General features: G+C 39.7%; 1 protein-coding gene across 2 annotated transcripts in view; it reads right to left on the bottom strand.

Moving 5' to 3' along the window:
* Positions 1-27,910, bottom strand: part of Nsmce2 (NSE2 SUMO ligase component of SMC5/6 complex) — a 251,778-nt gene that overhangs the window by 164,096 nt on the left and 59,772 nt on the right. For both annotated transcript variants that reach the window (XM_004837962.4, XM_004837963.4), the window contains one exon: positions 1,007-1,160. In XM_004837962.4, coding sequence (XP_004838019.1) covers positions 1,007-1,160 — 154 coding nt within the window. The remainder of the gene's footprint in view (positions 1-1,006; positions 1,161-27,910) is intronic.

The following is a 27,910-nucleotide window of genomic DNA, read 5'->3' on the forward strand; positions in this document are numbered from 1 at the left end:
TTTCTGTCTCATATCACAAAATATTCTTACTCCATGTGTATGTAAATGAAGGTGATGGTAGACTAAATTTTAAAAGAGTTAACTGCCTCACTATTCAACTTTTTAAGGAAGAAAAGAACTCTAATCATGAAAGACAGACTCTAGAACTAAATATATGCTGCCATAAACGATCCATTTACATGACATGACCACATGGATCACAAGGGAAAAGGATGTGCACACTTCACTGTGCAGGACAGAGATGCTACGACTGGCAAATTCTATCCACAAATATTTTTGTACACTAAATTATTTCCCCACTCTCATTTTTAAGTCAAGATTATGTCCATTAAAAAATCTAAGTGTAATAGTTTATTAAGGAGGCAATAGGGCTGGGGATTTAGCTCAGTGGTTCCATTGCCTGCCCCACAAGTGCAAGGACCTGAGTTCGATCCCCGCTACCAAAAAAAAAAAAAGAGAGAGAAGGCAACAAATTTAATAATTACATGGAATTTATACTACTACAAAGATAAACCATCAAGTGCCTGCCTGGCAAGCACAAGGTCCTGAGTATGATCCCTGGTACCAAATGGGGGAGGGGGAGATAAACCATCAAGGGGATTTTGGTTTCTCTTCGAGAAAACAAACAAACCAACCAACTGAGAAAACCGCTACTACTACTCCAAATCAAGCTTTTTAAAGTCTGAAAAAGCCATTATTATTTTAATAAAACAGTTTTGGTTTTATATTGTTTTCCCAATTTCCCTCCCCAGTAGTGGGACATTATATGTAACTTTCCTTAGGTGCTAGGAAATTTTCTTACCATTTTGTGGGAACTGCTGGCTATCAGAAATGGTAGGAGATTAGAACCAAAAGTTAGACAAAATATGGAATTGCAACAATAATAAAAAGCAACTTAAGAAGATCAAGCCAAGCAGATAAGCAACCTCTTTAGCATAAGTTTTCTGGGACTAAGTCAGTTCCCTGATTTCAAAAAGCCAAAGCAAAGCAAAGCATGCTGACTTACATTGCTTCTTTAGTTCTTTCAACTGTTGTTTAAATTGCACAAATTTTTCATTATTTTGAAAGTCTGCATCAGAATTCTTACTCTGTAAAGCCAAAAATTTCTCCTCCACTAATAATTTTAAGTCGGGTATTTTGTCTGGCTGTTCTTCTTTTACCTACAGAAGACAACAAAATCTCAGTTAAATGACAGTAATAGTGTAATTAAGATTTTACGTTGTTTTTATCTCATATAATTTAAACAGAAAGATGATGACAGAGGAGAAAGAATCCTCCACACAGAAGACAGGACTGTTGGTAAGGAGTGGAGGAAATCATTCATTCCATCTACTCATCCTGCTTTCCCTTTCTTAAACTTTACAGCCCATCAGTGCTCCTGCTAATGTACAGTCTCCCGATGACTACAAGGGAAAATCGCAGAAGGAGACAACTTCACCAGAACCTGAGCACCACTATTTCCTCCTTAGCCCAGTTCTGCTCAGCCCCCTCTCACTTGCCACAGAGATTATTCTATCCTTTCATTCTCAATGTTTCTGTTCTGGTTCTTGGTCTCAGCAGGTGACAGTGACTCCTACTTTACCACAGAAGAAAGGCTTCACCATGTTCCCGCCAGCTTGAACCACTGGTGGTACGTGCATGACTGTCCCAAGGGGTGGTCTGTAGCACCTGCGGTACAAACAGATCTAAGCACTTTTATTGATCTCTTTTTTTTTTTTTGGTACCAGGGATCGAACTCAGGTCTTTGCGCTTGTGCAGCAGGCAGCGAAACCACTCAGCTAAATCCCCAGCCCCTATTGGTCTTTTTACTAATGAAATTAATAAAATGCTGCCCCATGGGACAGTCATGCATGTACCACACTGGTGGTTCAAGCTGTCCAGCAGCAAGACATATGCATTACAGCCCACTGTGAACATGTTAACCTGGACCTTGCATAATTTCCTGCCATAAAAACAAGCTCAAGACTAAACTCTCAATCTGTGTTCTTCTTCCTCTCAATGTTACAAAATAATTCCAGTATCGTAAAATTTTCAAACATAGAGAAAAATGGAAGGAACTGTACTGTAAACACTTTCTATTAGCCACAACTAGTATTTTGCTGTGTTTAAATTTCACATGTCTACCCATTCATCTATCCCTCTGTGTTTCCTCACCCTAAGTTTGTTCATTACATCTTTATCTCTTCTAGAACAAACATTCCCTCTCTAATGCTCTTTCTCCAAAAACATTTACACTGGCTCTTCACTCCCATATTTAAAAAATCAACTCTTATATTCTCGTTCCCTCCTCCATTATTTTCTGTTTATATTCTAGCTCCTTGGGAAAAAGTGGAGCCATTGTTTCTACTTCCTCTTCCACAAGCTTAGCCATGACAAGCAAGCTGCTGCCTCATCACTGCACTGCAGCTGCTCTCCTCGGGCCTTCGTTATTGGTCCCTCTCCCTCTCTTTATTTGTTTATTTAGTGTGTGTGGTGCTATAGACTGAACCCAGGGTCTTGAACACTCAGGCAACCGCTCTACCAATGAACTGTGCCCTCAGCTTCACACTTGCCCCCTTTCACCACAGGCCTTTCCCAAAGCTCCTGCCACCAAACTGGCCACTACGCCCTAAAATGCCTTAAATAAACTTCTCCAACAGCCACAATAATATTCAACTACTCTAATTTTTATGACTTTTCCCCAATAAGATGTAAATTCTGAAGGATGTCCAACTTATCACTATATTGCCAGTATCTGGAACATACCAGGTAATGTATAATGTATTTCAAACAAATTAACCTTATTAGGGCCAAATGTACTTAACTCCCTAAGAGCCATAATTTATTAGTTATCATTATTAGTAGTAGCATATGTAATTTCTGGGCTGGAAGACAACTTAGAGATCATCTAATCTTGACCTCCTCCTTCCTCAGTTTCAGAAATAAACAGAATGATACAGAAAAAATTAAACGATTTCTATCAAGCTATTAGTTACAGGTTATGTTAAGACTACAAACAGGTACAGAAAATTCTTGAATTTGATTCTTGTCAGTAGGATATATTTCTAACCTCTCTGAATCTATCAATGCATATGAGATCAAAAAGACTGTTTACACCTTATCTGTTTGAATTACCTTTTGTCATGGGGAAAATTATAATTTTCATTTGCCTAATTGCTATGCTTTCTGATTAGCAAAACAAAAATGAAAATTGCAGGACAGAGTACAGGAACTGTCTCCTTGTGTGAATAACACTCAATCACTCCTGAATTCACTATCAAAGGCAGTTGTGAAAAACCTGATGGGTTTTATGACAAGTCTTATACATAATTAAAAATTTTACGTTAAGTCTGTAGGTTAAAGAACCAATAAAGTGCAATTTAGAAAAAAAAGTAGAAAGGCAATTTAATAATGCCTATGAATGAGCTCTTAAACATGGTAACTAGCTCTGCTCCTCTACCTCTACATGACAGAACAAGAAGAGACAAGTTCAAAATTGTAGCATGAAGAGTAAAGAGGAAATCTAGAAAATAAATTGCTGGTTCTTTAAAAAGTATTACAGGCTCTCTTTCTGGATTCCAAGATGGACTCACATCCACCTAGCAATACAGGAAGGCAATCAGTTGAACCTTGTCAACCTCTGGCCAGTCTGAGATTGTTATGTCATCTGGGATGATTAAAAAGATCTGAACTGATAAGTAAAATTCAAACGTTCTTTTTCAACAAAGTCTCTAAGACACTCAACAAATTTAATTCCCTTAGTTCAACAACCACCACTACAGAGGAGACTGACAAAGACTGGGTGGGGGTGGCGGTTAAGGACAGAGGAGATAACCATTTTAAGGTTGACAACATGTCAGTGTGAAACGGGACTAGGAAATCTTGAATAAACCAAATCCAGTGATTCAGTGTATTTTTTTCTATAGCCAGAACCTCCAGAAAGGTGCTATAAAACAGCACATAAATTCTCTGCAAGTTTGAAGTTGCAGTTGGCATAGTTTTCCTTGGCCATGGGAACTTACTGTACTCTAGCTATCAAAATGGCAGCATGAAAAAACATTTAACTCATTATCTCTTTAAATCAATGCGATAAACGGGGGATAAATTATTTTAAAATAAATGGATGGGGGCTCTTTGAGTAGCTCTTCATGCAATTTTCTAGTATGAGAAACTAAGGATGGACCTATTTTCTCAGAACAAATTTCAAATACCTCAAAGAAATATGAGACAGGAGGAGAGGATCTGTTAGGTCACTAGGTCCACCCTTTTCCCAAGGATAAAGTGCCTAGATACAGGATTTAAAACTGTAGTGAATTAAAACACATTACCTTTGTTAGGTTTGCTGAAGCTGCATAACAAAGTACTATAAATTAGGTGGCTTAAACAGAAATATATTTCCTCACAGTTCTGCAGTCAAGAAACCCAAGATTGGGGTGGTGGCAAGATCAGTTCCTCCTGTGGTGTCTCTCCTTGGCTTTTTCCATCCTCACATGCTCTTCCCACTGCATATATCTGTGTTCTACTCTCAATGACACCAATTATATTGGATTAAACTCCACTTAATGACTTCTTTTTAATTATTAACCTCTTTAAAGACCCTATTTCCATATACAGTCATATTCTAAGATACTGGGTGTTAGAACCTGGAGGAACACAATTCATCCCATATACCGGGGTAAGGAAAATTAGAATTTTAAAAACAGCTACAGGTTATAATCTTTACATCATTACAACTTAAAAATGAGAGAAGCCATTGGGAAATAAACAGTAGACAAAATTTACAGAATGAAAATGTAATTCTGCCCTTCAGAGGGAAAAAGTCAGGATTTTCTGCACCACTCACTCACCCATCCAATATTCACCAAGTGACCTCTTGGCTCAGCACTGTAGCTACAGGGACAGAGGAGCAGGTGGTGGGCAACTTTGGTAGCCAGCCAATGGAACGGAGACTGACCTCACAGGCAGTGGAGAAGGAATAAAGTAATAATACCACAAAAACTGTAAAAATGAATACACACACACTATAGTTGCCTGGAGGGTGCATTAGAGACAGGGAAGAAAAGGACATCACTGCTATAGTTAGGCAAAGACTGTGTGGCTGGCAACTTGATCAGGCTTCAGTGCTTTTTGTGCACTTACTTGATGTTTTCTTTTTCAACATTTATTTACCGAGTCTTTTTTTTTTTGGTGAGAGAAACACTAGGTTTGATAATGCTTCCAAAATATTAATGTGGCTAACTAGCTAAATGCTATTTTCTTGAGGAAAGCAGCAGGTATTGCTGAAACCCTACAATATCTTTTGTTTTTGTTTTTTGAGACAGAGTCTCCCTAGGTAGCTCAGGTTAACCTTGAACACCCTATGTAGCATTGGCTGACCTCAAACTCATGGCAATCCTCCTGGCTCAGCCTCCCAGGTGCTGGAATGATAGGCCTGTGCCACCACACTCTTGCTGAAACCTTACAATATCTAAGCAGAGATAATCTAGTATGCAGGAGGAAAGATTTAAAATGAGGGAATAGGAAGTAAAAGAAAGATGCAAAAAGAATTTTAAAAGGTAAAAAAGAAAATCAGGAGTGAGGATTGCTATAAAAGAAAGAGAAAATTTTGTAAAGAGAGGAACTTGTCTTTTGGGGAAAATGAATCGAGAAAGCTCAAATAAGAAAAGGATTAATGAAGCACTGGGTCTAATTACTAGACCTTCTGCACAATGCGCTGCAACTACTGATGTCACAACCCGCCAGCCAGTGGGCCTTCTTTCAGGCCAGGGTTACTTCCTAGGTGCCTGGGATGATGCCTGCTGCCCACCATGTGCTAAGACAATGCCGATGCCTGAGTGAATCACAGGAGGCCCAGTGACAGAGTTTTGTGAAAACAAATGAGAAAAGTTTGGTGGCAAAGGAAGAACAGAGAGATGTGATAACAGTAGCTTAAAGTGAAATCGATATGAAGTAAAACAAAACATGGACCTTGGGATCAGACAGATCTGGGTCTACCCTGGGTTGTAGATTTTGGGCCAGTTCTTCCAGAAATCCTTGTATTTTTCTATCTCTTAATAGGAACACCCACTTCGGTGCCGGGAAGACATAACTAAATTAATTTGTGATAACTTTGGCAAATAGCAGATGATAAAAAAAATAATTCCTTTCAAACCTCAACACAGAGGCTTTAAAATATTTGTGGACTGAAAAGAAGCGGTGAAGAAATCTAAATAAAAAAACACTAGGACAAAGCAAGTAATAGATTTCATTTCAGAAAATCATTTGCATTCTATGAAGATGATCACTTTACTAGGAAAACATCACGTTACCAGTATCATAAATGCCTACAGGTCTACATAGGAAGGATACAAGAAAACCCACAGTAAGTATAGGATGATAGGAAACACTAAGATGACTGTTGCCAGGGGAGACTGCAACCCCAGGTTTTTACAGAAAAGTTAGAAATCTAGATTTTTATGAAACATTTTCTGGCTTTTAAAACAATGTACAGTCTAAACTATATAGCAGCCTCAAGGCTAGGAGTTTGAAGCCTCTAGTTTGGTGCAAACAATATATTTTAAAAATTAAAGTATTTGGAACTAGAGCAATTCTCAGACTCCTATTTTAGGGAGGAAATGCAGTCCTTTCATGCAGGATGAAGAGTAAAAGAAGACATGTTTGGGGAAGAGAGGGGAAAGTAATGGGTCCCACTTCGACATGCTAATCCAAACAGCTTATGATTAAAACTGTGCACTCGAGAGATTAACAATGAGATTCTGCTGCTAAGCGAATGATCTTGGAAAGTCACTAAATGCATCTAACCCTAATTTCCTTTCTTGAAAATAGAACATAATAACAGCATTTACTTCATAGTGTTGCTGAGAGGAATAAGCAGAAGGAAGCAAGAGAACTCTCAGCTGTCTGAGACAGTGTTCCATAGTGAGTGGCCATTATTGCTGTCTGCATTATTATTGCTATTATCATTATGTATATCTTAGGGTAGCTTGACACACAGGTCTGCAGCTCAGCAAGATGCAAAGGGAAACACCCACGTGGAGTAATCGGTGTATAGATTTTTAAAGAAACCATGGAAATGAACAGGATCACCAAGGAGACTGAATAAATGGTACCAAAAAAGGACCAAAACAGAACTCTGGAGAACAGTACATTTAAAAAGAAGAGTTAGAAAAAGCAAAACTACAAAGCTAAGATAACCAAAAGGAGGTGTTCCAAAAATCTAGGGAGGAATTTCAAGAGTGTCTAACACTATAAAGAGGTCAAGCTAAATAAGAACTGAGAGGTGGTCCATTAAACCTGGCGTTGAGTCACTCTGGCAAAAGGAGATAAATGCTCAAAGGCTCATCTCAGTTACCTGGATCTTTGTTTAATGAATTGTTTCAAAAAGATGGAAAAGTAGTAGAAAAATCCCCAAAAGCTCCATAGACTCGTCAACAAACTGCTCAGTTTCAGCTTAAAATCACTTGTATTTAGTTGTATTTGAATGGAACAAACACTCCTGAGAGTGCAGGATTTCTCTGTGTCAGCAAGGGGAAGGTGATCCCCAAGCCCACAGTGAACACATCAGGCCTCCAGAGGCTCTGGCTCTGTGCATGGAGGCTGCTTGTTTTAGGAAAAAAAGAATGGGAAAAACAAAAACTGGAACTCAGTCCTCAACCATAGTAAAGGCACATTTTACTTTCACCATGCTTTAACATAAATATGAACTATATTTATATGATGATAATGCACTTCATCTCCTTCACACAATTCTGTGTGCATTGGTAATTACTCAAACTGTGTCATTTTACTGCCACAGGGCAAAGTCAAGGTCTCCTCCTTCTATTACCATATTGCCTTACAGTCGTGTTTCACTAGGAGGGGAGATCACAGATCAGAGCATATTAATGGCTGAGTCATTCACACACATTTTGAGTCATGTGAGAATCTAGTATAAAATTAGTTACCCCTGTAACTGAACCAAGACTTAGCTGGACTTACTCTCTGTAGAACAGCCAGTTAGACATTTGACTCCCAAAATAATATATACCCAATGATTTATATTTTGCAAATCAGATAGTATTTAAAAGTTTATTACAGGCACATACTAGTGACAAGCAATTTGCTTTGTGTTCTGCTTAGTTACACTAAGTAGTGCAATTTTTAATTCATAGTCAGCTTGATCTAAAGCTGTAAGATCTGTTTTCATACTGGAAATTCAGAGTGGCCTCAACTGGTCATTCTGCAAATATTTCCTGAGCTCTAACTGGGTGCCAGGCATTATGCTAAGCAGTGAGACACTTATGGAGACCTGGCCCACACTTGTGACACTCCACCAACCCAACTGGTCATGCAAAGGGTAAATTTATACAGGGGGACACTGTCTCCACCTTGATGGAGCAAAAAAGCCTGGAAAGTTTTTATTAAAAGACATGTCCAGACTGAGATCATTGCTTTCATTGGGCATAATCTAACTGCATGTACATATGGAGACACTCTCTGCACAGTTTGCTATACTGCCTTTGCCTTGTTTTTTTTAAAATCATACACGCTAATGATGACCAGCATGGATCACGCCCCTTCATCTCATGCTAGTTTCTGTTGCCACTGCATGACACACACTGAACTCTGCTGGACCAATTTATTTGTAGTTCAGTGTGCTTTCTAGTGCCAGTACTTAGCATGGGGTTGACTTCTGACAAAACACTCAAGAGAGAATACTTCCTCGCGGAGCATTATAACACATCAAGTGGACTTTACAGTTTGCCAGGGTGTTATAATTGAGCAGTGGGCAACCAGACACAGCAACACCGTCCTTTCTTCAAGCTATTCAGAAAAATACTGAAAATGAGCAAGATTAAACATGTGAGAGTGGTCTAGTTCTAATGGACCATTCCTATTAGGACAGACAGTTGCCCAACACATGGCAGCTGAATGAGGCAACTTGCCATTCATGTGCATCTGTTACTAAACATTTATGCTGTTGAAAGTCACTCCAATAAACTCCCCACGGCACTATGCTCACTACAAGACTGTGACCAACAGAAGCCACTTATTTACACAGAATCCAGCATTAGGATCCTCACAGCGGGGAAGGGGTACACACCAAACTACTGATTTTACCTTTTGGTTTTTTGCTTGTTTCATTCTGTTTTGGCAGAACTCATAAAAACATTATTTGTTTATCCATCCACTCTATAAGTATTTACTAAATGTCTACTATATGTAGGCACTGTGCTAGGCATTGGAGATGTACTAGTAAACAGACTAAGTTGGTCCCTCTTACTCCCCTGGGGCTTGGGATATATGGGGGAAACTAGTATTTAACTAGCCAAAAAAGATTATCACAAACCATAATGCTCAGAAGGAAACACATCAGGTGCCAGGAGAGCTTATAACCAACATAAATATTGGGAACACCATTTCATAGACAATCTTTTTAAATGCTCACTTAAACACAGGCCAAAGGAGGGTAAGGTGGGATGAGGATTATTGCTGTTATTGGCAAACATCCGGCATTTGGACAGTACCTTTTCTCTAAACAGTTCAAAGCTTACATACAAAAATATCGCTATCTCAACTTCACAGATATAAGGAATAGGTAGCACATAAAGTTAGCATCATGCCCAAAAACACAGTGAGTCATTAATAGACAGTTTCTTTTTTCTTTTTGGTACTAGGGATTGAACCCAAGACCTTGTGCTTGTGAGGCAGGCGGCGGAACAACTGAGCCAGATCTCTGGCCCTAATAGACAATTTCAACTCATTCAAGTCCCATTTCAGGGCCAGGGATTTAGCTCAGTAGTTCTGGCGCCTGCCACACAAGCGCAAGGTCCCAGGTTCAATCCCTGGTACCAAAAAAACAAACAAACAAATCCCATTTCATCTTCAATTTTATGAAAAGTCCCAGGGTTTCAGGCAAATATACTATACTAACTTTTAGTGGTCATTTATTTGTTAGTTTTTATATGAAAAGATACTTATTCTGAATTGAAATTGCCTTTCTGTGCACCAGGCTTCTGCCATCCTTGAATGACTGAATGCCTTACTCATCAGTATGGCCTCACTTGGGATTTCACAGTGAAAAGGTCTAACAATGGGCTGACGGTGACGGGACATAATGTTGGCCTTACCCTGCACCTCATATGCAGAAAGAGGATCTTTCAGGATGCTGAAAGAATCTGATGAATACTCAGTTCCAGGGCTGCCTCATGAAGTTAGGTAGGGTGCTGTCCCACTGGATGCTCAGAACCAGTGAATGACATACGACACTGCTTCTCCCACAGCCACAACACGTGGGCTCAGAAACCAAGGGACAAAAGCAGAACTCATTTCACATCTCCTCCCCTCAACACACCAAATGACCCACTTGCAATTCTTTCCCTATCACTGCAACTCTGGTTCCACTGGTTGAACAGTCTGTGTAACAAAGCAAAGAATGGTTTCACCAAAGACTCAACAATGCCTCCAATGATTTGAAAGCTTAAACTGCAACCTAGCAATTCTGAGCTCCTCACGGCACTGGAAAGAAATAAGGGAGGTTATGGAATTGGCTGGGGTAGTGAATCTTGATTATCAGGGTAAGCTGCCACACAGTGATAAAACAGGTGCTATTTGGGACCTGGAACAGCTCTTGGTTTTGCCCTGCCTGGTGCAGAAGGTAATGGACAAGACAGAAACAATTCCATTCAGGCAGGACCACCAAGAACTCAGATCCCCAGTAATGAAAGCCTAGGAACTGCAATCAAATAAAAACCTCTATCAATGAAAAGTGGACTGAGGGTAAAAAGATCATGGCATGTGTAGTGGACACAGCAGTTAGAAATACTCACTATAGGATCAAGATCAACACAAAAAGCTGACTCTGAAGTATCTAGTTATGTTTCTTCCTTGGCTTAATATGTTCATATGTATGTTTCTAATCTCTCTCCTTCTTTTTCTTTTTTGGTACCGGAGATCAAACTCGGGACCTTGCACTTGCGAGGCAGGCGCCAGAACCACTGAGCTAAATCCCCGGCCCACTCTTCTTTCTTAATGTTTGGTCAAAATAAATTGGTGGCTCACTGGTAACAGAGTATCATAAGGGAATACTAACAAAAAGGATAAGCTCAGCTCAGATATCTGGGACTTGGGAAGAGTAATTGACATTTCATTACCCCTTTTAGGGAGAGGGAGGACATGGGTAAGAGGGAAGATGCTGTTGTTACCACTGTTTTTGCAAATTTAAATCTGGAAGAAAAGTGTATACACACAGAAGTTCAGCAGCCAGGCTCCGCTGTCTAGAATTTTTGGAACTCCTTTCTTAAGTTTGGGAATTTTCTGACATTAGGAGTGATATTTCACTGGGGTAAGAACCATAAATTCATTTTCTCAGCCTTCTTTGCATCAAGAATACAGATATGTCAAGTGATCTCTTCCCAAGGGTCTTCAGTTCTTGAGAATGGCTAGAGAGATGTACAGCACAGACCCTGGAACCAGATTACATGGGGGATTTAATCTTTAATTTCCAGTTCTGTCTCCTCCTACATGTGAAATCTTGGGCAAGTTACTTAACTTCTCAGAAAATCAGTTTCCTCTTCTTAACTAAAAGGCTTGGCATATAAAATGGATTAACATATGTGAAGAATTTAGTTTTTGAAATACAAGACATGTGGCCATTTAAATCTAAATTAATTAAAATTAAAAATAGAATTTCTCAGTTGTACTGCCACATTTTAGGTGCTTAACAGCCCCAGTGGATAGTGGCTACCATTCTGAACAGTGCAGCCATAGAACATTTTCATCAATACAGGAAGTTCTCCTCGAAAATGCTGACTGAGAGAATATCCCCTGGCCTTACCCTAAGTACTCCAATGATAACTGCTGCCATTAATTGTTACTTCTGGTAGCATTGTTATTGTAATTACAAGAGCAAGCTTAAGAAGCCATCTCAAAATCTGGTGTAGACAGACAACTAAAAAGCAATTACAATACAGTCTGATAAAAATTAATAACAGTTATCAGCACCAGCAGCTACTTTCAGTTAACTGTGTATATCTACAAGGTAAGGACTAGGCAGACACTTCACATGGCTTGTCCTATTTAATCCCTCAAAAACAAACAACATACAGAAGATCTAATACAACCTATATTACAGGTTAGAAAACCAAGACTAAGGAGTTTTCTAACTCTAAAGCAAAGAACTCAGTGTTAACACTGGGACACATGTGGCATTAGTAGGTCTGTTAAATCACTAAGGCCGTGACTTAACTTCTATGCTAGTCTTTACCAACTATTCCTGAGAACCTTGTAGAAGCCACACACTGCTCTAAATGTTGGGAATATGGAAGAAACCAAGTCTCCACTCTTGTGGAGTTCACATTCTGGCTGAGTAGAAAAATAATAAGTAAATATGTAATTAGCCTGAAGTAGAAGTCTGATGGAGAAGAATTAAATATGGTGAAAACAAGTAATCTCTTCTGTGATGGGTGATGAAAAAAGATTTCATTAAAAAGGTGACATTTGAACAGAGACCTTGTTACAGTTTGGATCTAAAATGACTCCCAAAACTCTCATATTCAGCAGTGGGGCTTTTGGAAGCTGGATGAATTATGGGGGCACTATACACATCAATGGATTAGTTCACTATGAGTTCAGAGCTGACTATGCTGTTCAGAGGGGGGATCTGGTCAGAAAAAGTAAGTAGGAACATGATCTGGAAGATGCTACTCCCCTCACTCACTGCTTCCTGGCCATTATGACACGAGCAGCACTCCTCCACAATGCCCTTCCACTGTGCTGTTTTCACCTTGGAGACATCCAACCATGGACTGAACCCACTGAAACTGTGAGCAAAATAAAACACTCCTCCTTTAAGGTGTAGCCATCAGGTACTGTGTCAGCTAAGGGAAAGTGACTAACACAGACCTAAGGAAAATAAGAGGGTAATGCCATGAAGCTGGATACCAGTGATAGCAGATGAGGTCAGAGTATGGAGAGACAGAAGACATCACCTTTAGCCTTTACTCTGCAGAGTACAGGTTTTGAGCAGAGGAATGAGAAGGTCTGATCTTATTTTTTAAAGGCTCACTCTGGTTGTTCTGATGAGAGATTTTAGGAGAGGAGGTACACAAAATGAGGCCAGTCAGAAGCAGAAAGCCAGTTAGCAGGTTATTGTAGTCATGTAGGCAAAAGGTGATGATGGCATGGGTTAGCGTGACAGCAGAGTAGCACCAAGAGGTAGTCAGATGCTAAATATATTCTGAAGGTGGCTGAGTATCTTTTCTCAATGGGAAGACAAAATATCTGACATGCCAAGTTAAAGGAGAAAAGGTTTATTTTGGCTCTCAGTTTATAGAGGTTTTAGTAAATAATTGGCTGGCTCCAAGGCAGGGAGGGTAGCATGGCAGAGGGGCATCGCAGAGGAGGAAAAAAACAGTTCATGGCATGGAAGGCGGACATTGGGAGGTAGCAGAGGCAGCAAGAGCAGCAGGGGACAAGAGCAGCCCTAGGTCTGTCCCTTGTATTTTATGGAGACTACCCATTCTCAGGTCAGTTAGCACTCACACTCAGGGTGGGGCAGCCTCAACCCTAGCATTGCACCAGGAATCAATCCCAGCATCACACCCTTACTCTAGATCCAGCCACCTCCAAAAAGCTCCATCTATGACCATGAGGCTTTAGGGCGACATCTTGGTACAAGCCATAACCCTGAGCATAGGTTGTGAAACGACTGAGGGACTAAGGAAAACTGTAGTTTGGGGCCTGAAGAATTTAGTTTTAGAAGGTTACCTGTCCAATGCATATGAGGATAAAATGAATTGGAGCAGAAAAAAAAAAGAGTTGTATACTCTAAAAGTGTTTTGGGGCTGTGGCTCAAGCTTGTAATCTCGGCACTCAGAAGCTGAGGCAGGAGGATCACAGACAGTTCAAGGCCAGCCCAGGTAACATAGTGAGTTCAAGGCCAGTCTGAAGTACATAGCAAGACCCTGTATTAAAAAAACAAATTTTAAAAAAGGTGGTTTTGGAACTGGGTTATAGCTACAAATGGTATGAAAATGCAAAAACACATAGTATTACAAGAGCACATGGAGTCCCCCACTTGGTGGAGAGAGATCGGATGATCTAAACTCAATGGAAAAGGGTAAGGAAAAGTTACCTATTTGAAAGTAAGAGTTCTCCAAGAAGATATGTGTGCTAAGGCCAGAGGAAAGGGAATAGTTTAAGAGCTGGCATAAGCGAATTGTAAAATGAGACTGCAGTGGTAAGTAGGACTATAAACCATGAGGACTTTGAACTTAAGCCTGAGAAATAAGGGTAATCGAAGAAGGTGAAGCTGTGGAAAAGGCAGGCAAAATGGTTCCAGTGCAGAAAAGGATCTCCTGGGTCACAAGGTAGGAACAGAAGGGGCTACATGCACAAACCTGTCCTAGAAGACTTAGAATTGTGGAATAGAAATGACTGAGAACCAGCTGGCCACGGAGGAACACACCTATAACCCCAGCATTCTGGGCATCTGCGGCAGGAAGGTCACAGGTTTGAGCCCAGCCTGGGCACTCAGTGACTAGTGAGACTATGTCTTAAAATTAAAGAAAGAGAATCAGTAAAGTTTAGAAATGGAGCAAGAGACATGAGCCAGAGAGAGCAATAATATCTAGTGTGAGAAACTGGACGGACACAATGCCATCCACTAAATTACAGAATCCCAGGAGAAAATTTCAACCTGAGATGTTACAGGACATTTAAATGGAGAGTGTTAAATATATCACTGACTTTGTGCATGTGGGTCTCAATGAGCAATGTGGAATGAGTAGAAGGATTTGGAACTCAGCAGCATAAAGTTAGTAATTTAAGTGATGAGCACAGATGTCACCTCTCAAGAACGTAGTGTGCAGAGAAGAGAGACAAAGAACAGGTGGGGACAGCAGATTTAACAGGTGGGGAAATGAAGTAGGACCCACCCAAGAGTGCATGTTGGAGTGGCTGGAAGATGTGTGTTGTCATCAAAGTTAAGGGGACATAATTCAGGAAGGAGGAAATGGTTATCAATAGCAGAGTTCAAACACGAGAACATCTGTCAACCTTAGCTTCCTCCTCTACACAGAAATGCTCTATGTCTTACCGTGCTCCAGCGTGCTGAGAACACATGGCAATGTGCATACAGCACTTGGGACAGTAACTATCACATGAAGCACTACAAAACTCTCTCCATTTATCACCACATATCTTATATATGTCAGACAAACAGGCCAAAAGCAAGAAACGATTAGAAATCAATGTTGCCAAAGTCTGAATGTTTGTGTCTCCTCCAAATGTATGTCGAAATCCTTCCTTCCAGAGTGACAGTGTTAAGGGCCTTTGGAAGGGAATTAGTCTTGAGAGTAGAGCACTTGTGAATGAGATTCGTGCCCCTGTAACAGAAATCCTCAGGAACTTGTTTGCCCTTTGTGAGGAGGATACAGCCAGGAGAAGGTGGGCCCTCACCAGACATGGACCATGCTGGCACCTGGATTTGGGCTTCCTAACCTCACTATCTGTCTGTTACTTATGATCTGCCTGTTTTATGGCATTTGTTATAGCAGTCTGAACAGACTAAGACAAATGTCTAGGGAGTATAAATGGCACTTTCAAAAAGAAACAATTTTTTACCTTTTCTTCACTCTCCTCTCAATATTTTCCTTCCCCTTGCTTATAAGTGCAACTTAAAATACAGAAATTTACAACAGCCTGCCAAAGGAACTAATTAAAGCATATCTAATTATTTACACAGAGAACTGTGTTTATGCTGACAGTCACCATGATCATCATAAATTTATCACATAGATGTTATGGTGTTCTTAAGAAAAGGCTTAAACCCAAGTAGTCCACAAATAAATAAAAACGCTTTTAGGAGAAGCTTAACCAATAGATTAGTGATTTCAAAAATTCTTTCAAGAAATTTTAAAATGATAAGCAAGGTTACAATTATCAAATGAAATATTCTACCCACATAGTAAGAAGACCTTTGAGCAATCAAACTAAGAGACTGGAAGCAGATAATGCAAGTTGAGCATCCCTATTCAGAAAACTGGAAATCTAAAACACTCTAAAATCTGAAACGTTATAACTGACATATTCTTACAAGTTAAACATGCCTCAAATGAGTTGCAGTCAAAATACAGGCACAATAAAAATGTTCTATAAAGTCACTTTCAGGCTATGTGTATAAAGTATATATGAAACATAAATGGATTCTGTGTCTAGACTTGGGTCCCATCCATGAAATCTTTTACTGTGTAAATGCAAGTATTTCAAAATTCAAAATATCCCAAAATTTGAAACACCTCTAGTCCTAAATAGTCCAGATAAAATAACCTGTACATCATAGTGCACAGAAAGATAATTTCACTGAACTGCCATGTTTCCAGATTTGGTCACTTTGTGAAATCAGATCTTCTAGCTATTTCCTATTTTCTATTACTCTCCTGCACATTTTACTTCCTAAATGCTTGAGGCAGTAGGCAATGAAAAATACTACCTTACACTGGGATATTATCATAGGGGTGTGTGTGTCTGGCACTGAGGGTCAAATCCAGGGCCTTCACACTGAGCTACAGCTACAACCCCAACCCCAACCCCAACCCCCCTTTTTGTACTTTTTAGTTTGCGACAGGGTCTCACCAAGCTGCCAAGTTGCCCAGACTGGGGTTGAACTTGTGAAGCTCCTGCCTTAGCATCCCAGAAAGCTGGGATTACAGGCATGTGGTCCCTAAAGTTTACAACATTTTAAAATTAGCTTCCATATTCCGTTTTCTAAGAGATAATTAATATTCTCTGAATGCCCACTAGGTAAAGCATTTCATCTCCATTATCTCATCTAAGCCTTGCAGTCCCCCGATGGGTACTGTTACCCCCTTTTTCCATCTTTGAGGACAGGTCACTGATCAGTGTCCCATGTCGGGCACCAGAGAAGCAGGGGTGAGGTGTGACTGCGGCACTCTTTCCATGAGTCTGTAAAACACTTCTCACATGTTCAATGTATGCGATGTCACCATGGATTATATCACTGCCTTCTTCCATGGACAGACTTCTCCCTTACTGCTTTTAAAAATTGGTCACAAACAAGTCTGTAGGCTACCCTGATTAGAAGAAAACTTTTCAGGGGCTAGAGGTGTAGTTCAGTGGTACAAGTATGCTTAGCATGCACAAGGCCCTCAGTTCAATCCCAAGCACTGAAAGAAAAAAGTTCAATCTGAGTCAGCTAAATATGATTTAGAATACTACTTTTTGTTTAGACTAAATTTCTCAATCCTTTATTTTGGGAAATTCATAATAAGATATGTATGAGGTCACGAGTATACTTTAAAACCGATATGAAACAAAAACATTCTCATTCTTAAGTGAAAGTTACAACTCCAAGTAAATTCAGTGAAGAACATCAATCTTGAAACATAGCAATATCATGAAAAATGCCTTGAATTACATGTGGAACAAAAATCTGAGGTTGGAGTCCCATCTGTTGAGACCAACGAAGAGACCATGGCAAGTCCCTTCATCTTCCTGAGGCTCAGAGCCAATGCCAGGTCCTATAATTCTGTAAGGTTGCTGTGGTTATTAAAGATGTGGGGGATCTGATAGGGCTTCTTGTTCCTTAACAGAGGTTAAGGTCAGGGGACTGGAGCATGAGCTGATATTTACAAATCTGGTTGAAGCAAATCCTGGGCAAATATTAAATAATCCAGGAAGGCAGAAGAGAAGTGAATGCAACTGTCTTATTCAAATCCACGCTAAGTATTCCAAAACACCAAATAAACACCAAATGAGCTTTGTTACAGCTTTGAGAACTTAGGGTTCTTTCTTCTTTTTGAAATGGCTAGCCTGGAAACTTACCCACCAAATGTTATTTCTGTGGGAAACTGTGTCCCATGATTCAATTCAGAAACCCAAACTACTGGGAATATGTCTTTCTTCTTTCCACCTCCAACCATTAAATTTCCCTTCCTTTTCCTTTTTGGAAAAGTCAGACAGCCTTTTTCATTCTTTAGGTTCTTTACACACAAGATATCAGGTGAATGGACAGTCAGTATGCAGTAACTACAAATCCATCTTTCACTTTTTCTTGTCCTTGTCAAAACACATTCCTGTCTACAATCTTGCTTTATCTATAATTGCTCAGTAAAGTATGCAGGACAAATACTATTATTACCCTATTTTAGAAATGAGGAAGCTTGAATACCGAAGTCACAGGACTTGTTCAAGGTCAGGGTCTGGCAGAACTAGGATTTAAAGTCAGATCTTGTTTCCCCACCCACATTCTTATCAATCAAATACCAAATGAAAAGGGGCAGAGAAGGGTAAAAGTGACTATGGTGGCTTATTTGGACTTCATATTTAGGCTACTTTTATCTGGTTTTGTGAATTTTTGTTAATTTCACTATTTATTATCGTCTGATGAGCTAGTTACTAAAAGCATCAGATCAGGAGCTGGGTGCGGTGGTGCATACCTGTAATCTCAGCACTTGGGAGGCTGAGGCAGGAGGATCACTGTAAGTTTGAGGCCTGCCTTGGCTAGGTAGTGAGTTTGAGGCCAACCTGAACTACAGAGTGAGACCCCGTCTCAAAAGGCCAACAAAACAAAATAAAACAAAACAAAAAAACTCCCAAACACCCCAAAACTTTTTAAAAGCATTAGAACAGAAGGTATAAATTGCTTCAATTCTTTAATTTTATCATGGTTTCCTCATTATTATACATAGCTGTTCAGCTTTAAGTGTTTCATAATGAAGTGACTCAGTGACTAAGGAATCCCAATCTACATTAGACATTTGTTGAACTGTTACATGAGATTTATGCAAAACTCTTGGAGGGTGGCAGGTGGACAGGAATAAGCCTTTACCAAAACGATGACTAAATTAATACAAAAAGTAAATGTGAATCTTACACATTTTTTTCTTTTGGTTTGAATTGTTAGGAAAAGAAATGCGGGGAAAGTTATTTACCACATTTATTCCAAGTTTAGGCAGCTTAAAAGAAAGAGTGCACTACTTTAAATCAGCATGAGGTGGATATTTTTGTGGCAAGAGAAAGAAGTTAAAAGTTAATAGGACAGAAGAGTGAGACCTTATCTTTATACTTTTACCTCTGAAGTACTTTGACATAGGCTATCTCATTTTTTAATCAAGATATCACCCTGAGATAGGTACTGGAAGAAATTACTACTTGATTTTGCAAAACAGTATAAAGAGTCTAAGAAACTTGATGAAGGTCACACAGCTATTCAGTGGGTAAGGATAGCAGAAAACTCTAGAATTAAACTGCACATTAACACAAACAATTTACAACTGTAACAGGATCACATTTGGCAATGTCTATTATAAAGGCAAAACACTTTAACTCCATATATTATTATGGAAAATGTGGTGTAACATGCTCTTATTTCACCTACATTATTTATAGGTCCTTTAAGTAGTATCTTAAGAATTTGTTCCAAGAAAAGCATGAGTAGAAGCTATTTCTGATGAGGTTATTAAAAACGTGATTTAACCACACCTTATGTTTCAAATGTAATTTCTGATTTTGCAAGAGGAGGATTCTCTGAGCACATCCAGGATTTAGTTCACTTAGAGTTCCTATTTAGCATTTTGTGGGACACTTCTGGATTCTGTTTTGTATCAGGGGCTAAAATAAACCTCAAGGCAATAGAGGATAGCCTGCTGGATGGAGAGGCCCACAACACTCCAAGAACCACAAATAGCTGAAGCAACCGGAGGGCAGGCGAGCAGCCACGTGGGAGCTCTCGGTGCCAGTCCAGGGGATGGCGAAAGCGAGTCAGGATGCCTAGAAGTCTTCAGCAGCAATCACATTCCATTATTTATGGTTATTGTTTCCAATTTTAAGTAACACTGACTTTGTCTTTATAAATATCACTTCCTGTTAGAAGAAAGTTAAATGATTATTTTAAGATGAAATAATTAAATAAAAAACTGGGCCGGAGATTTAGCTCAGTGGTTCTGCCACCTGCCTCGCGAGCACAAGGTTCCGAGTTTGATCCCCGGTACCAAAAAAAAGAATGTAAAACAAAAACTGTTTATAATAACTGACTGTATTACCCTAGCCTGGGAAGAAATGAAATTCAAAGAGTTCAGATGGGTAAAATATCAGGTTGGCCAGCAGACAAAAGAACAAAAGTACTACTACTGTCAAACTTGATGCTCTGAGACAGACAGGGACAAGAAGAAACCTGACTCAATGCCAGGTGCCCAGGCACTGGCTACTTCCACAGGAAAGGGCCCCTCACCAGGTGCACTGCAAACTCCCTGAGCACCCATCCCTGTGCTCTACATGGGTACTCGAAGTCTCTTGCCAACAACTTACCAAGGTCATGCTTTTGAAATGTAACTGACAACCTGCATGATATGGTGGGAGAGTAAGTCTGTCATGGCTGTGTCTAGATGTCCCACCAAAGATTCATGCAGGCTTTACCATGGGGCTTTATCGGAGGTGGCTGGATCTAGTGTGACGCTGGGATTAAGGGTGTGTGGTTTGGCACTGCCCTAAGCCTGGTAGTCTGGACAGAATATACAAGGGGCAGAAAGAAGCTGCTAAGGGCCCTTGCTTGCTTTTGCTGTCTTCCACCTGCCATGAACTGTTTCTTCTCTGCCAGGCCACCCTGCCTTGAAGCCAACCAACTATGGACTGAAACCTGTACAAATTGTGAGCTAAATAACCTTTCTTCTTTTAACTTTGGGTATCAGGTATTTTGCCTCAGCAACAAAAAAAGTAAGACAAAATCCAACATGTTTTTCTCTCAATATTTTTTAAAATATATGTTAGTAATCAAACAAATAAAAATTACTTAAAGATATAATCAAGATAGTTCAATAAACAGCATAATTAAATACTAATGTGAACAGAGAGAAATATATTTGGCGGTTGTATTTCCACAAAGTTGCTACTTAGATAAAATATGTAAGAAAACATAATAAATTATTTCTGAATAGATTCTGTCAGATTTTACTGAGTTGTCTCATTCGAGGCTCATCTCTAGAATGGCCCTCTCACCACCATGAGGTAGCATATGTCAAAGGGCACAATCTCCTTTTCATTGCTATAAATAAGGAGAGTTGCTTCCAGAAAACTTCAAATTCAATTGGCCCCTGATTCTTTCTGCTTACAACACTCACTAGAGAGAAAGTGGAGTAGGAAGCTCCATCCCATCCACGGCTCTGTGCCCAATTATCAGAGAAACCCTTCCTGGGGAGAGCAGTCTCTCCTTCCACAGGGTGGACCACAGTCTCTACCTTTCCCGCGCCCGCTACAGCCCACCACATGCTCCAAACATGAACTCAGAATTCCCTTTGGGACGCTAGGTGGATGTGGTCGCATGAAATGATTGTCCTCCTCAGAGGTTCCTGTGCACCTTTATAACTGAGCACGACCGTCTCAAGCACTTTCGTGCTATCATTCTTCATCCCACCACTCTGTGACCCATACTGTTAACCCTACATTCAGAAGGTCAGGCTCAGTGAAGGAGGGCAGAAGAGCCAGGGTTTAAGTAAGCAACAACTCTGCCCTAAGAATTTTCTAGGTGTGTTCTGTCTCAAAATAAAAAATAATAATTAAGGGAGGGGGTAGGGATGTAGCTCAAATGCAAAGGGTTCAATCCCCAGTGTTGCAAAACAAAACAAAACTTGCTTTCAACCTCACACTGAATATGCATTAACTTTATACTGCATCATAACCCTTGGAGATCTCTCCCCCAGCTCAATCTGCACTTCCCTACTCAGCACCCTGCTGGACACAGGGAAAGGTTCAGACCTCAAGCTCCTCACTCAGCACGTACCAATTATGGTGAAAAGCTGGTGTCGGAAGATGGATAAAGTGATTATCTAGAATAAGGGTTGAATTCTATACGTAGACTATGTCCCATGTCAGAATAAGCAGCAGTTGGCTGTATTAAAGATCGCCCGAGTCATTAAGCAATTCAATTAGTCAGTGGCTGGGACCACCTGGCGGCCCTGAAGTCCAGGTGCTCGACAATCACAGCACCCCAGCACTTAACTGGAGCCCCATGGTGAGTACAGCCTGTTAGAGGTCTCTCGCTTTTCCTGCCCACGCTGCTGCTGTGTCCCCTTTTCCTTTCCTCTACAACCTTTCTGTGAAGCTGGCTGCTTTTCTCCCTTCCTCTAAAACATTTTCTTCTCTCCCTTCTCCCCAGACATTACTCCACAGAGGGATCTTGTCTGCTGCAAACAGACTCTGGCAGCCAAGCAGGTGCTGCACGTTTTTAAAAACGTTTCATCCCTCTTGTTCACTGCCGCAACAATGCGTGGTCTTTCCAGAGGCCTCGCCCGTTCCCAACCCTTCCCTGGAAGCATCTCTAAGGCCTGCTGCAGGGAAGGTGTTTGCTGCGCCCCTTGCACCCTTCTGGTCCCCGGATGCCACAAAAGCGCTATCGTCAGCCACAGGACCCAGCCACTGGCCTCTAGGTAAAACTATGGGGCTGAGGCAACAGCAGCATCTGACCAAGCGGGCTCTGGAATATCAGCCTCTTCACCCAAAGAATTTAAATTTAGGAAATTTCTGAATATCCTCTTCCTTTGGAGAATCACATTGTATAAAATCCTACTAAAGGTTTTGGAGTCTTTAAGGAAATTCTCTCTTTTTTTTGGTACCAGGGATCGAACTCCGGTCCTTGTGCTTGCGCAGCAGGCAGTGAAACCACTGAGCTAAACCCCTGGCCCGGAAATTCTCTTTTATCAAGCATTCCTCCAAATTACTTGACCACAAAATCCTATTCTATTATTCAAATTCTGATTAATTAGTACTATAAAGCAGACTTTTGAAAACTCTGCACTAGAGGGTAAATATTTTACAATTCTTACTAAAATCCAACACAACACCTATAAAACACTAAGATGAATTTCTATAAACTAATCATGAAAATCAGTCTTAATATAGGACAGAATTTTCACCTATTAGCAGCTATATTATTTGGAGATGTAAGAGATTTTATATCTAGATTCTTTCAACTAGTGAAATACTATAACCAGGCCTGACTCTGTGTATTAGACAAAATTCTACCAATTGGACACAACTTTTGAGAATACTATACTGGGAGTTCTAAAGCAATGAAATAGATAATAATTACCAGTTACCACAGAAATAGGTACATTCCTCAAACTGTAACTGTTTAACTTTTTCCTTCTTTCCTCTTTGTCCAAGATTCACAATGTCTAGTAGAGTAAAAGGCATCTGTATATTCGGTTAGTAGGTGGTCCCATCTAGTAAGTTATATCCTCTGGCCTAGAACTTTCTTCAGATGCCAGAAAACAAATCAGTGGCTTTCTAAGTGAGAAATTCTCAAGTTTGGTTCAACTACAATGGGAACTCCCAACTTGTAAGATAACCTGTAAGACTGGATGATAAGTAATGGATATGAAGGGGACTTTAAGGAAGATAAACAGAGCTTATGAACTGATGAAGGGTGAGAGGGTACAGGGAAGCAGTATGTCAAAAACAGTCAAAACTAGTTGCATAATAAGGAGCTGAGATAAACTATACCTTTGACCTGCCTTGTGTTTTATAATATTTATGACTGTGTTGGTTTCAATACCTCATATCCAATATATTTCTACTCTTCTAACTTTCAACACTTAGCTGTAAAAGGCAGATAACATGTTCAGTTTAGCCTAGCAAGTAAGATGCACACAACGTAACACAGAGCATGAAGATTTATGAGAAAACACCAATGGACCAACCTGGCAAGAAAATATTACCTCTCACCAGGCTTTTGGTAAAAGTTGTTATAAAACACTGATGTAAAAAAAACAAACTACATACCTGCAATCTGATTTAAATGCACTAAAATCTCACATAATATATAAGGGTGCAAGCAGAGCTTTGAGGAAAGTACAGAAAACATGCATGCTCTAGATATTTCAATAAACCAACATGTCAAAATAGCACATACTAAAAGAACAACATGCAGGTAAAGCCTGACAATTCTTTTAAATGTAAAGCTTGTTAAAATAAAACTATACAATTAAAAATTGTGAAAAAATATGCTAAAGTATAATGTGAATCTCAAACTTCATTACTTTTTTTTTTTCTTTTGGTACCAGGGATCGAACTTGGGACCTTGCGCTTGTGAGGCAGGCGGTGGCACCACTGAGCTAAATCCCTGGCCCAGGTTTCATTACTTTTGATAAACCTCAGAACTATGGACTATATTCATCATAAATACAAGACAGTATACATTTTACCTCTGATTGCTAATGATTTGAGACACTAACTTGAACCTGTTAAGCCAGTTATCATTTAATCTCATGGTTCCTATCTTTTGCACTGTCAGAATTGAGGTTATTAAAAAATGGAAAGGACAACCTCCACTGATCGTGCTTAGACTTTTTATCTCTTATTTGAAAAGAAACACATTGAAAGATGGATTTGAGGATTCCTTGAACTAAACTGATTCTCAGTTTCTATGCTTGTCCTCAGGAAACTGAAGGCCACAGGACAAACTACAGGCTTAACTGCAAACTTACAAGCACAGAATTCAAAACCTGCAGGACTACCACTGAGTTTATTCAATATTACTACACAGCCCCATTTCAGGAGGTGTAACTCCTGCCTGGGGAACAAAACATCAGTAACAAAGTTATTCTTAAATTTACCACTGCCATGACTTGCTACCCCAGGCACAGTACTTGGCACACAGTAAGCACTCAAAAACTGGTGAGTGAACAAATCACTGGCTGACCTCAGGTAGGTTAGTCAACTGCCCCGAACAGTTGAACTGTCTATTGTATGAAGGTAGGGGTCTCTGGCCTAATTTTCTCAAATTAAGTCTCTGGCTTGATCAAGGCACGCTGACGTTATCAGAAGATTTTTTTTTATTTCCTGCAAAAGTCACATAGAGAAGTTACCGATCACATTCCACATGCTGAAGCACTTCTGACTCTCATCCTAAATATCACTTCCTCAAGGAAAGAGTCAAAAGAGACTATGGTTCCTGCATTATTGCCGTTCCCCGACTGCCTTATTTTCCCTATAATTTATAGCACACAACACCACCGGCATTGTATAACATTTGTACTGCTCTCTGTTAAGTATTCGGCTCCTTTTCTAGACTTCAGAAACCCTGAAAATGCAGGTCACCTGGACCTTGCTGACTGACTTCCTATTAGTGCTTGGCACATAAGTGTCTAGTGAATATTTATTCAACAAACATTTAGGAACAAAAAACAAGCCAACAACATCCCTTCCATGTACTCAGATAAGAAAAGCTCAGAAAGTTAGGCTTTGAGAAGTGTAATGTTAAGCATATCACTCTGGCAGGGTGTGGTGGTGCACCTCTGTAATCCCAGCACTCAGGAGGCTGAGCCAGGACAATCGCCACAAGTTTGAGGACAGCCTGGGCTACATAACAAGTTCATGACCAGCCTGAACTACAAAGCAAGACCCTGCCTCAAAAAAAAAAAAAATCACTGTGCTCAACACAAATCTGAGAAAATGGTTTTCCTGCACAGTAATGGTGATAAAAGTAACTATAACATATATCTGTGTGCCATCTTACAGCTTTCAAAAGATTTCCATCATGTGTGTGGTTCCATGACTGAAAGTCTCCAAACAGTTCATATGGAACTCTGAGATTCTATGTGAAGTTGTTAAAGAACTGCGACAGATAATAACTCCTTCATCCCGGAAGTTTTAGAGACTATCTGGACTTTTTTTAGTGCGGAGCCAAGTCCTACACTTTGTTTTTTTTTTAAGCTTCAGAGGACTGAAATAAATACAGATTCCAAATCAAATCTTTGGGCATTATGCTATGCAGTAGTCCTATTTTCTTAAAGGACAAAGGAAAACAATCTGAGAGCTTCTGCTAACTACCAACGGGACTTCTCAGGAAAGTGGTGATAAATTACTCCACACCTCTAAGGAGCCAAAGTAAATTTCCAGGGCCAGGGATTTAGCTCAGTGGTTTTGCCGCCTGCCTCGCAAGTGCAAGGACCCAAGTTCGATCCCCAGTACTAAAAAAAAAGAAAGCAAAGTAAATTTCCAAAATCTTTCAGAGATACATAACCTTCAGAATTCAGTACAGGTTAAAGCAGGAAAGAAATATTTATTTAAATAATAAACAATACTCTTTGATGATTTAAAAAGGGATTTTTAAAAAAGCAATGTATAGCAGTGCACACCTATCTATAATGTCAGCTATACAGGAAGCTGAAGCAGGAGGATTGTTAAGTTTGAGGCCAGCGTGGGCAAATGAGTAAGACCCTGTCTCAATATTAAAAACAAAAGCTCTAGGGATATAGCTCAGTATAAGTACTAGGGGAAAGAAAAAAACTTCTATGACTATATGGAATTTCACAAGCAAAAAAAAAAAAAAAAATCACAGGATGGATCATCATCTGGGCAGATGCTACTGTAATGAAAGTGCCACCATCCCCAAAGTCTACATATGACAGAACAGAAGGTAAAATGGGACCCACAGTTTCCCATTATCTGCTTCCTTAAAGCCGAGCACATACCTGTAATCTCAGCACTTGGGAGGCTAAGGCAGGAGGATTGATGCAAGTTCTAGGCTAGCCTGTACTACATAGCAAGCCCTTGTCTCAAAAAAACAAAAAAAGAAGAGAAAAGGGCCAGGGATTTAGCTCAGTGGTTTTGCCGCCTGCCTCACAAGTGTAAGGACCCAAGTTCGATCCCCAGTACCAAAAAAAAAGAAATGGCCAATAAAATGGTAGAAAATCTTTAAAAAAAAAAAAAAAAGAAGAGAGAAAAAAAATCTGACTTAAACTAATTCTTCATTTCACAGACCAGGAACACCTAATATTGTAACTTTAGGAGTTCATACCTAATCCTATAAGATTCTTGAATTCCAAAGTAGGATAGGTTACAGCCAATAAAAGTATCCTGAAATAAGCAAAGGATGGTACTTGTTTTTAGAAAGTTTGTTTTACCTTTCTAAGGAGTTCTGTTTGGAAATCAGGGTTTATAATAATATATTTTACAGCTCCATCACATTTTATGAATGCCAAAGTGTTTTGCTATACATTATCTAATCTGATTCACATAATAATCTTGGGAAATAGGCAGGCCAAGGATTTTACAGATAAAGAACATGAGGTTCCAAAAGATTAACATTCTTGACCAATGATCATCACTTAGAAAGTGGAAGATGGAGGGCTTGAAGGGTTTCTGATCCCTATACCACTACTATTTCTAAAGATCGAGACTTTCATGGCCCCTCCCATGCTGTTGTTCATGCTTTATACTGCAGGAAAACAAGTATCTATCACTTCAAATATGAAAAGTGGCATGAAAATAACAGTCTGATTCCTATCAGGTCCTATACGGCTTCAGGTCTCAGAAACGTATATAATTATGATTTATCCCTGGTCTTGTAGCAAGCTCGCATAGACAGCATAATTAGACATCAGAAAAAGAAACAAGTTTTGTCTATGAAAGGGTCCTTTCAGCCAGCATTAGAATCACTAACCCATCTGCACCACTGTTTGAGGTTAGTGCTGACAAGAAGGATGGCATCTTCCCTGCCAAGTAGGGTGAAAACAATGAGGTGAGCGCCAAGATGAAAGAAATGTAGCTAACTGTTGAATACTGGCGAGGGTGGGGATTTTCTGTGTTTTTAACTTTTTAAAAAAATGAGTGACTCAGTAGTTTGAAGGGGGACAAAACTACCTTAAGTATCAGCGACTCTTAAAGTTTAGTAAACAAAATCAACATTAAGTTCTTTGACTAAAATATCTCATTTTCTTATCAATAATACACTCTGCTGTTAACATTTGCACAGTACAAAAGTTAAAGATAGTTATCAAATAACCTCCATAAAACAAAAGGGTCAAAGCAAGACTCAACTGTAAAATAAGCCTAACTGATCTTTGGTAGCACACACATTTACTTTATTCCATAAAGTCAGCCATGCTTTTTTAAGTCAGTGGTTTTCAACCTTGGTACACAATTAGAATGAGGC

This window comes from Heterocephalus glaber, unplaced genomic scaffold, assembly GCF_053883595.1.
Source record: "Heterocephalus glaber isolate CG9 unplaced genomic scaffold, H.glaber_assembly_v1.0 deba00000281, whole genome shotgun sequence".
In the NCBI taxonomy this organism is placed as follows: domain Eukaryota; kingdom Metazoa; phylum Chordata; class Mammalia; order Rodentia; family Bathyergidae; genus Heterocephalus; species Heterocephalus glaber.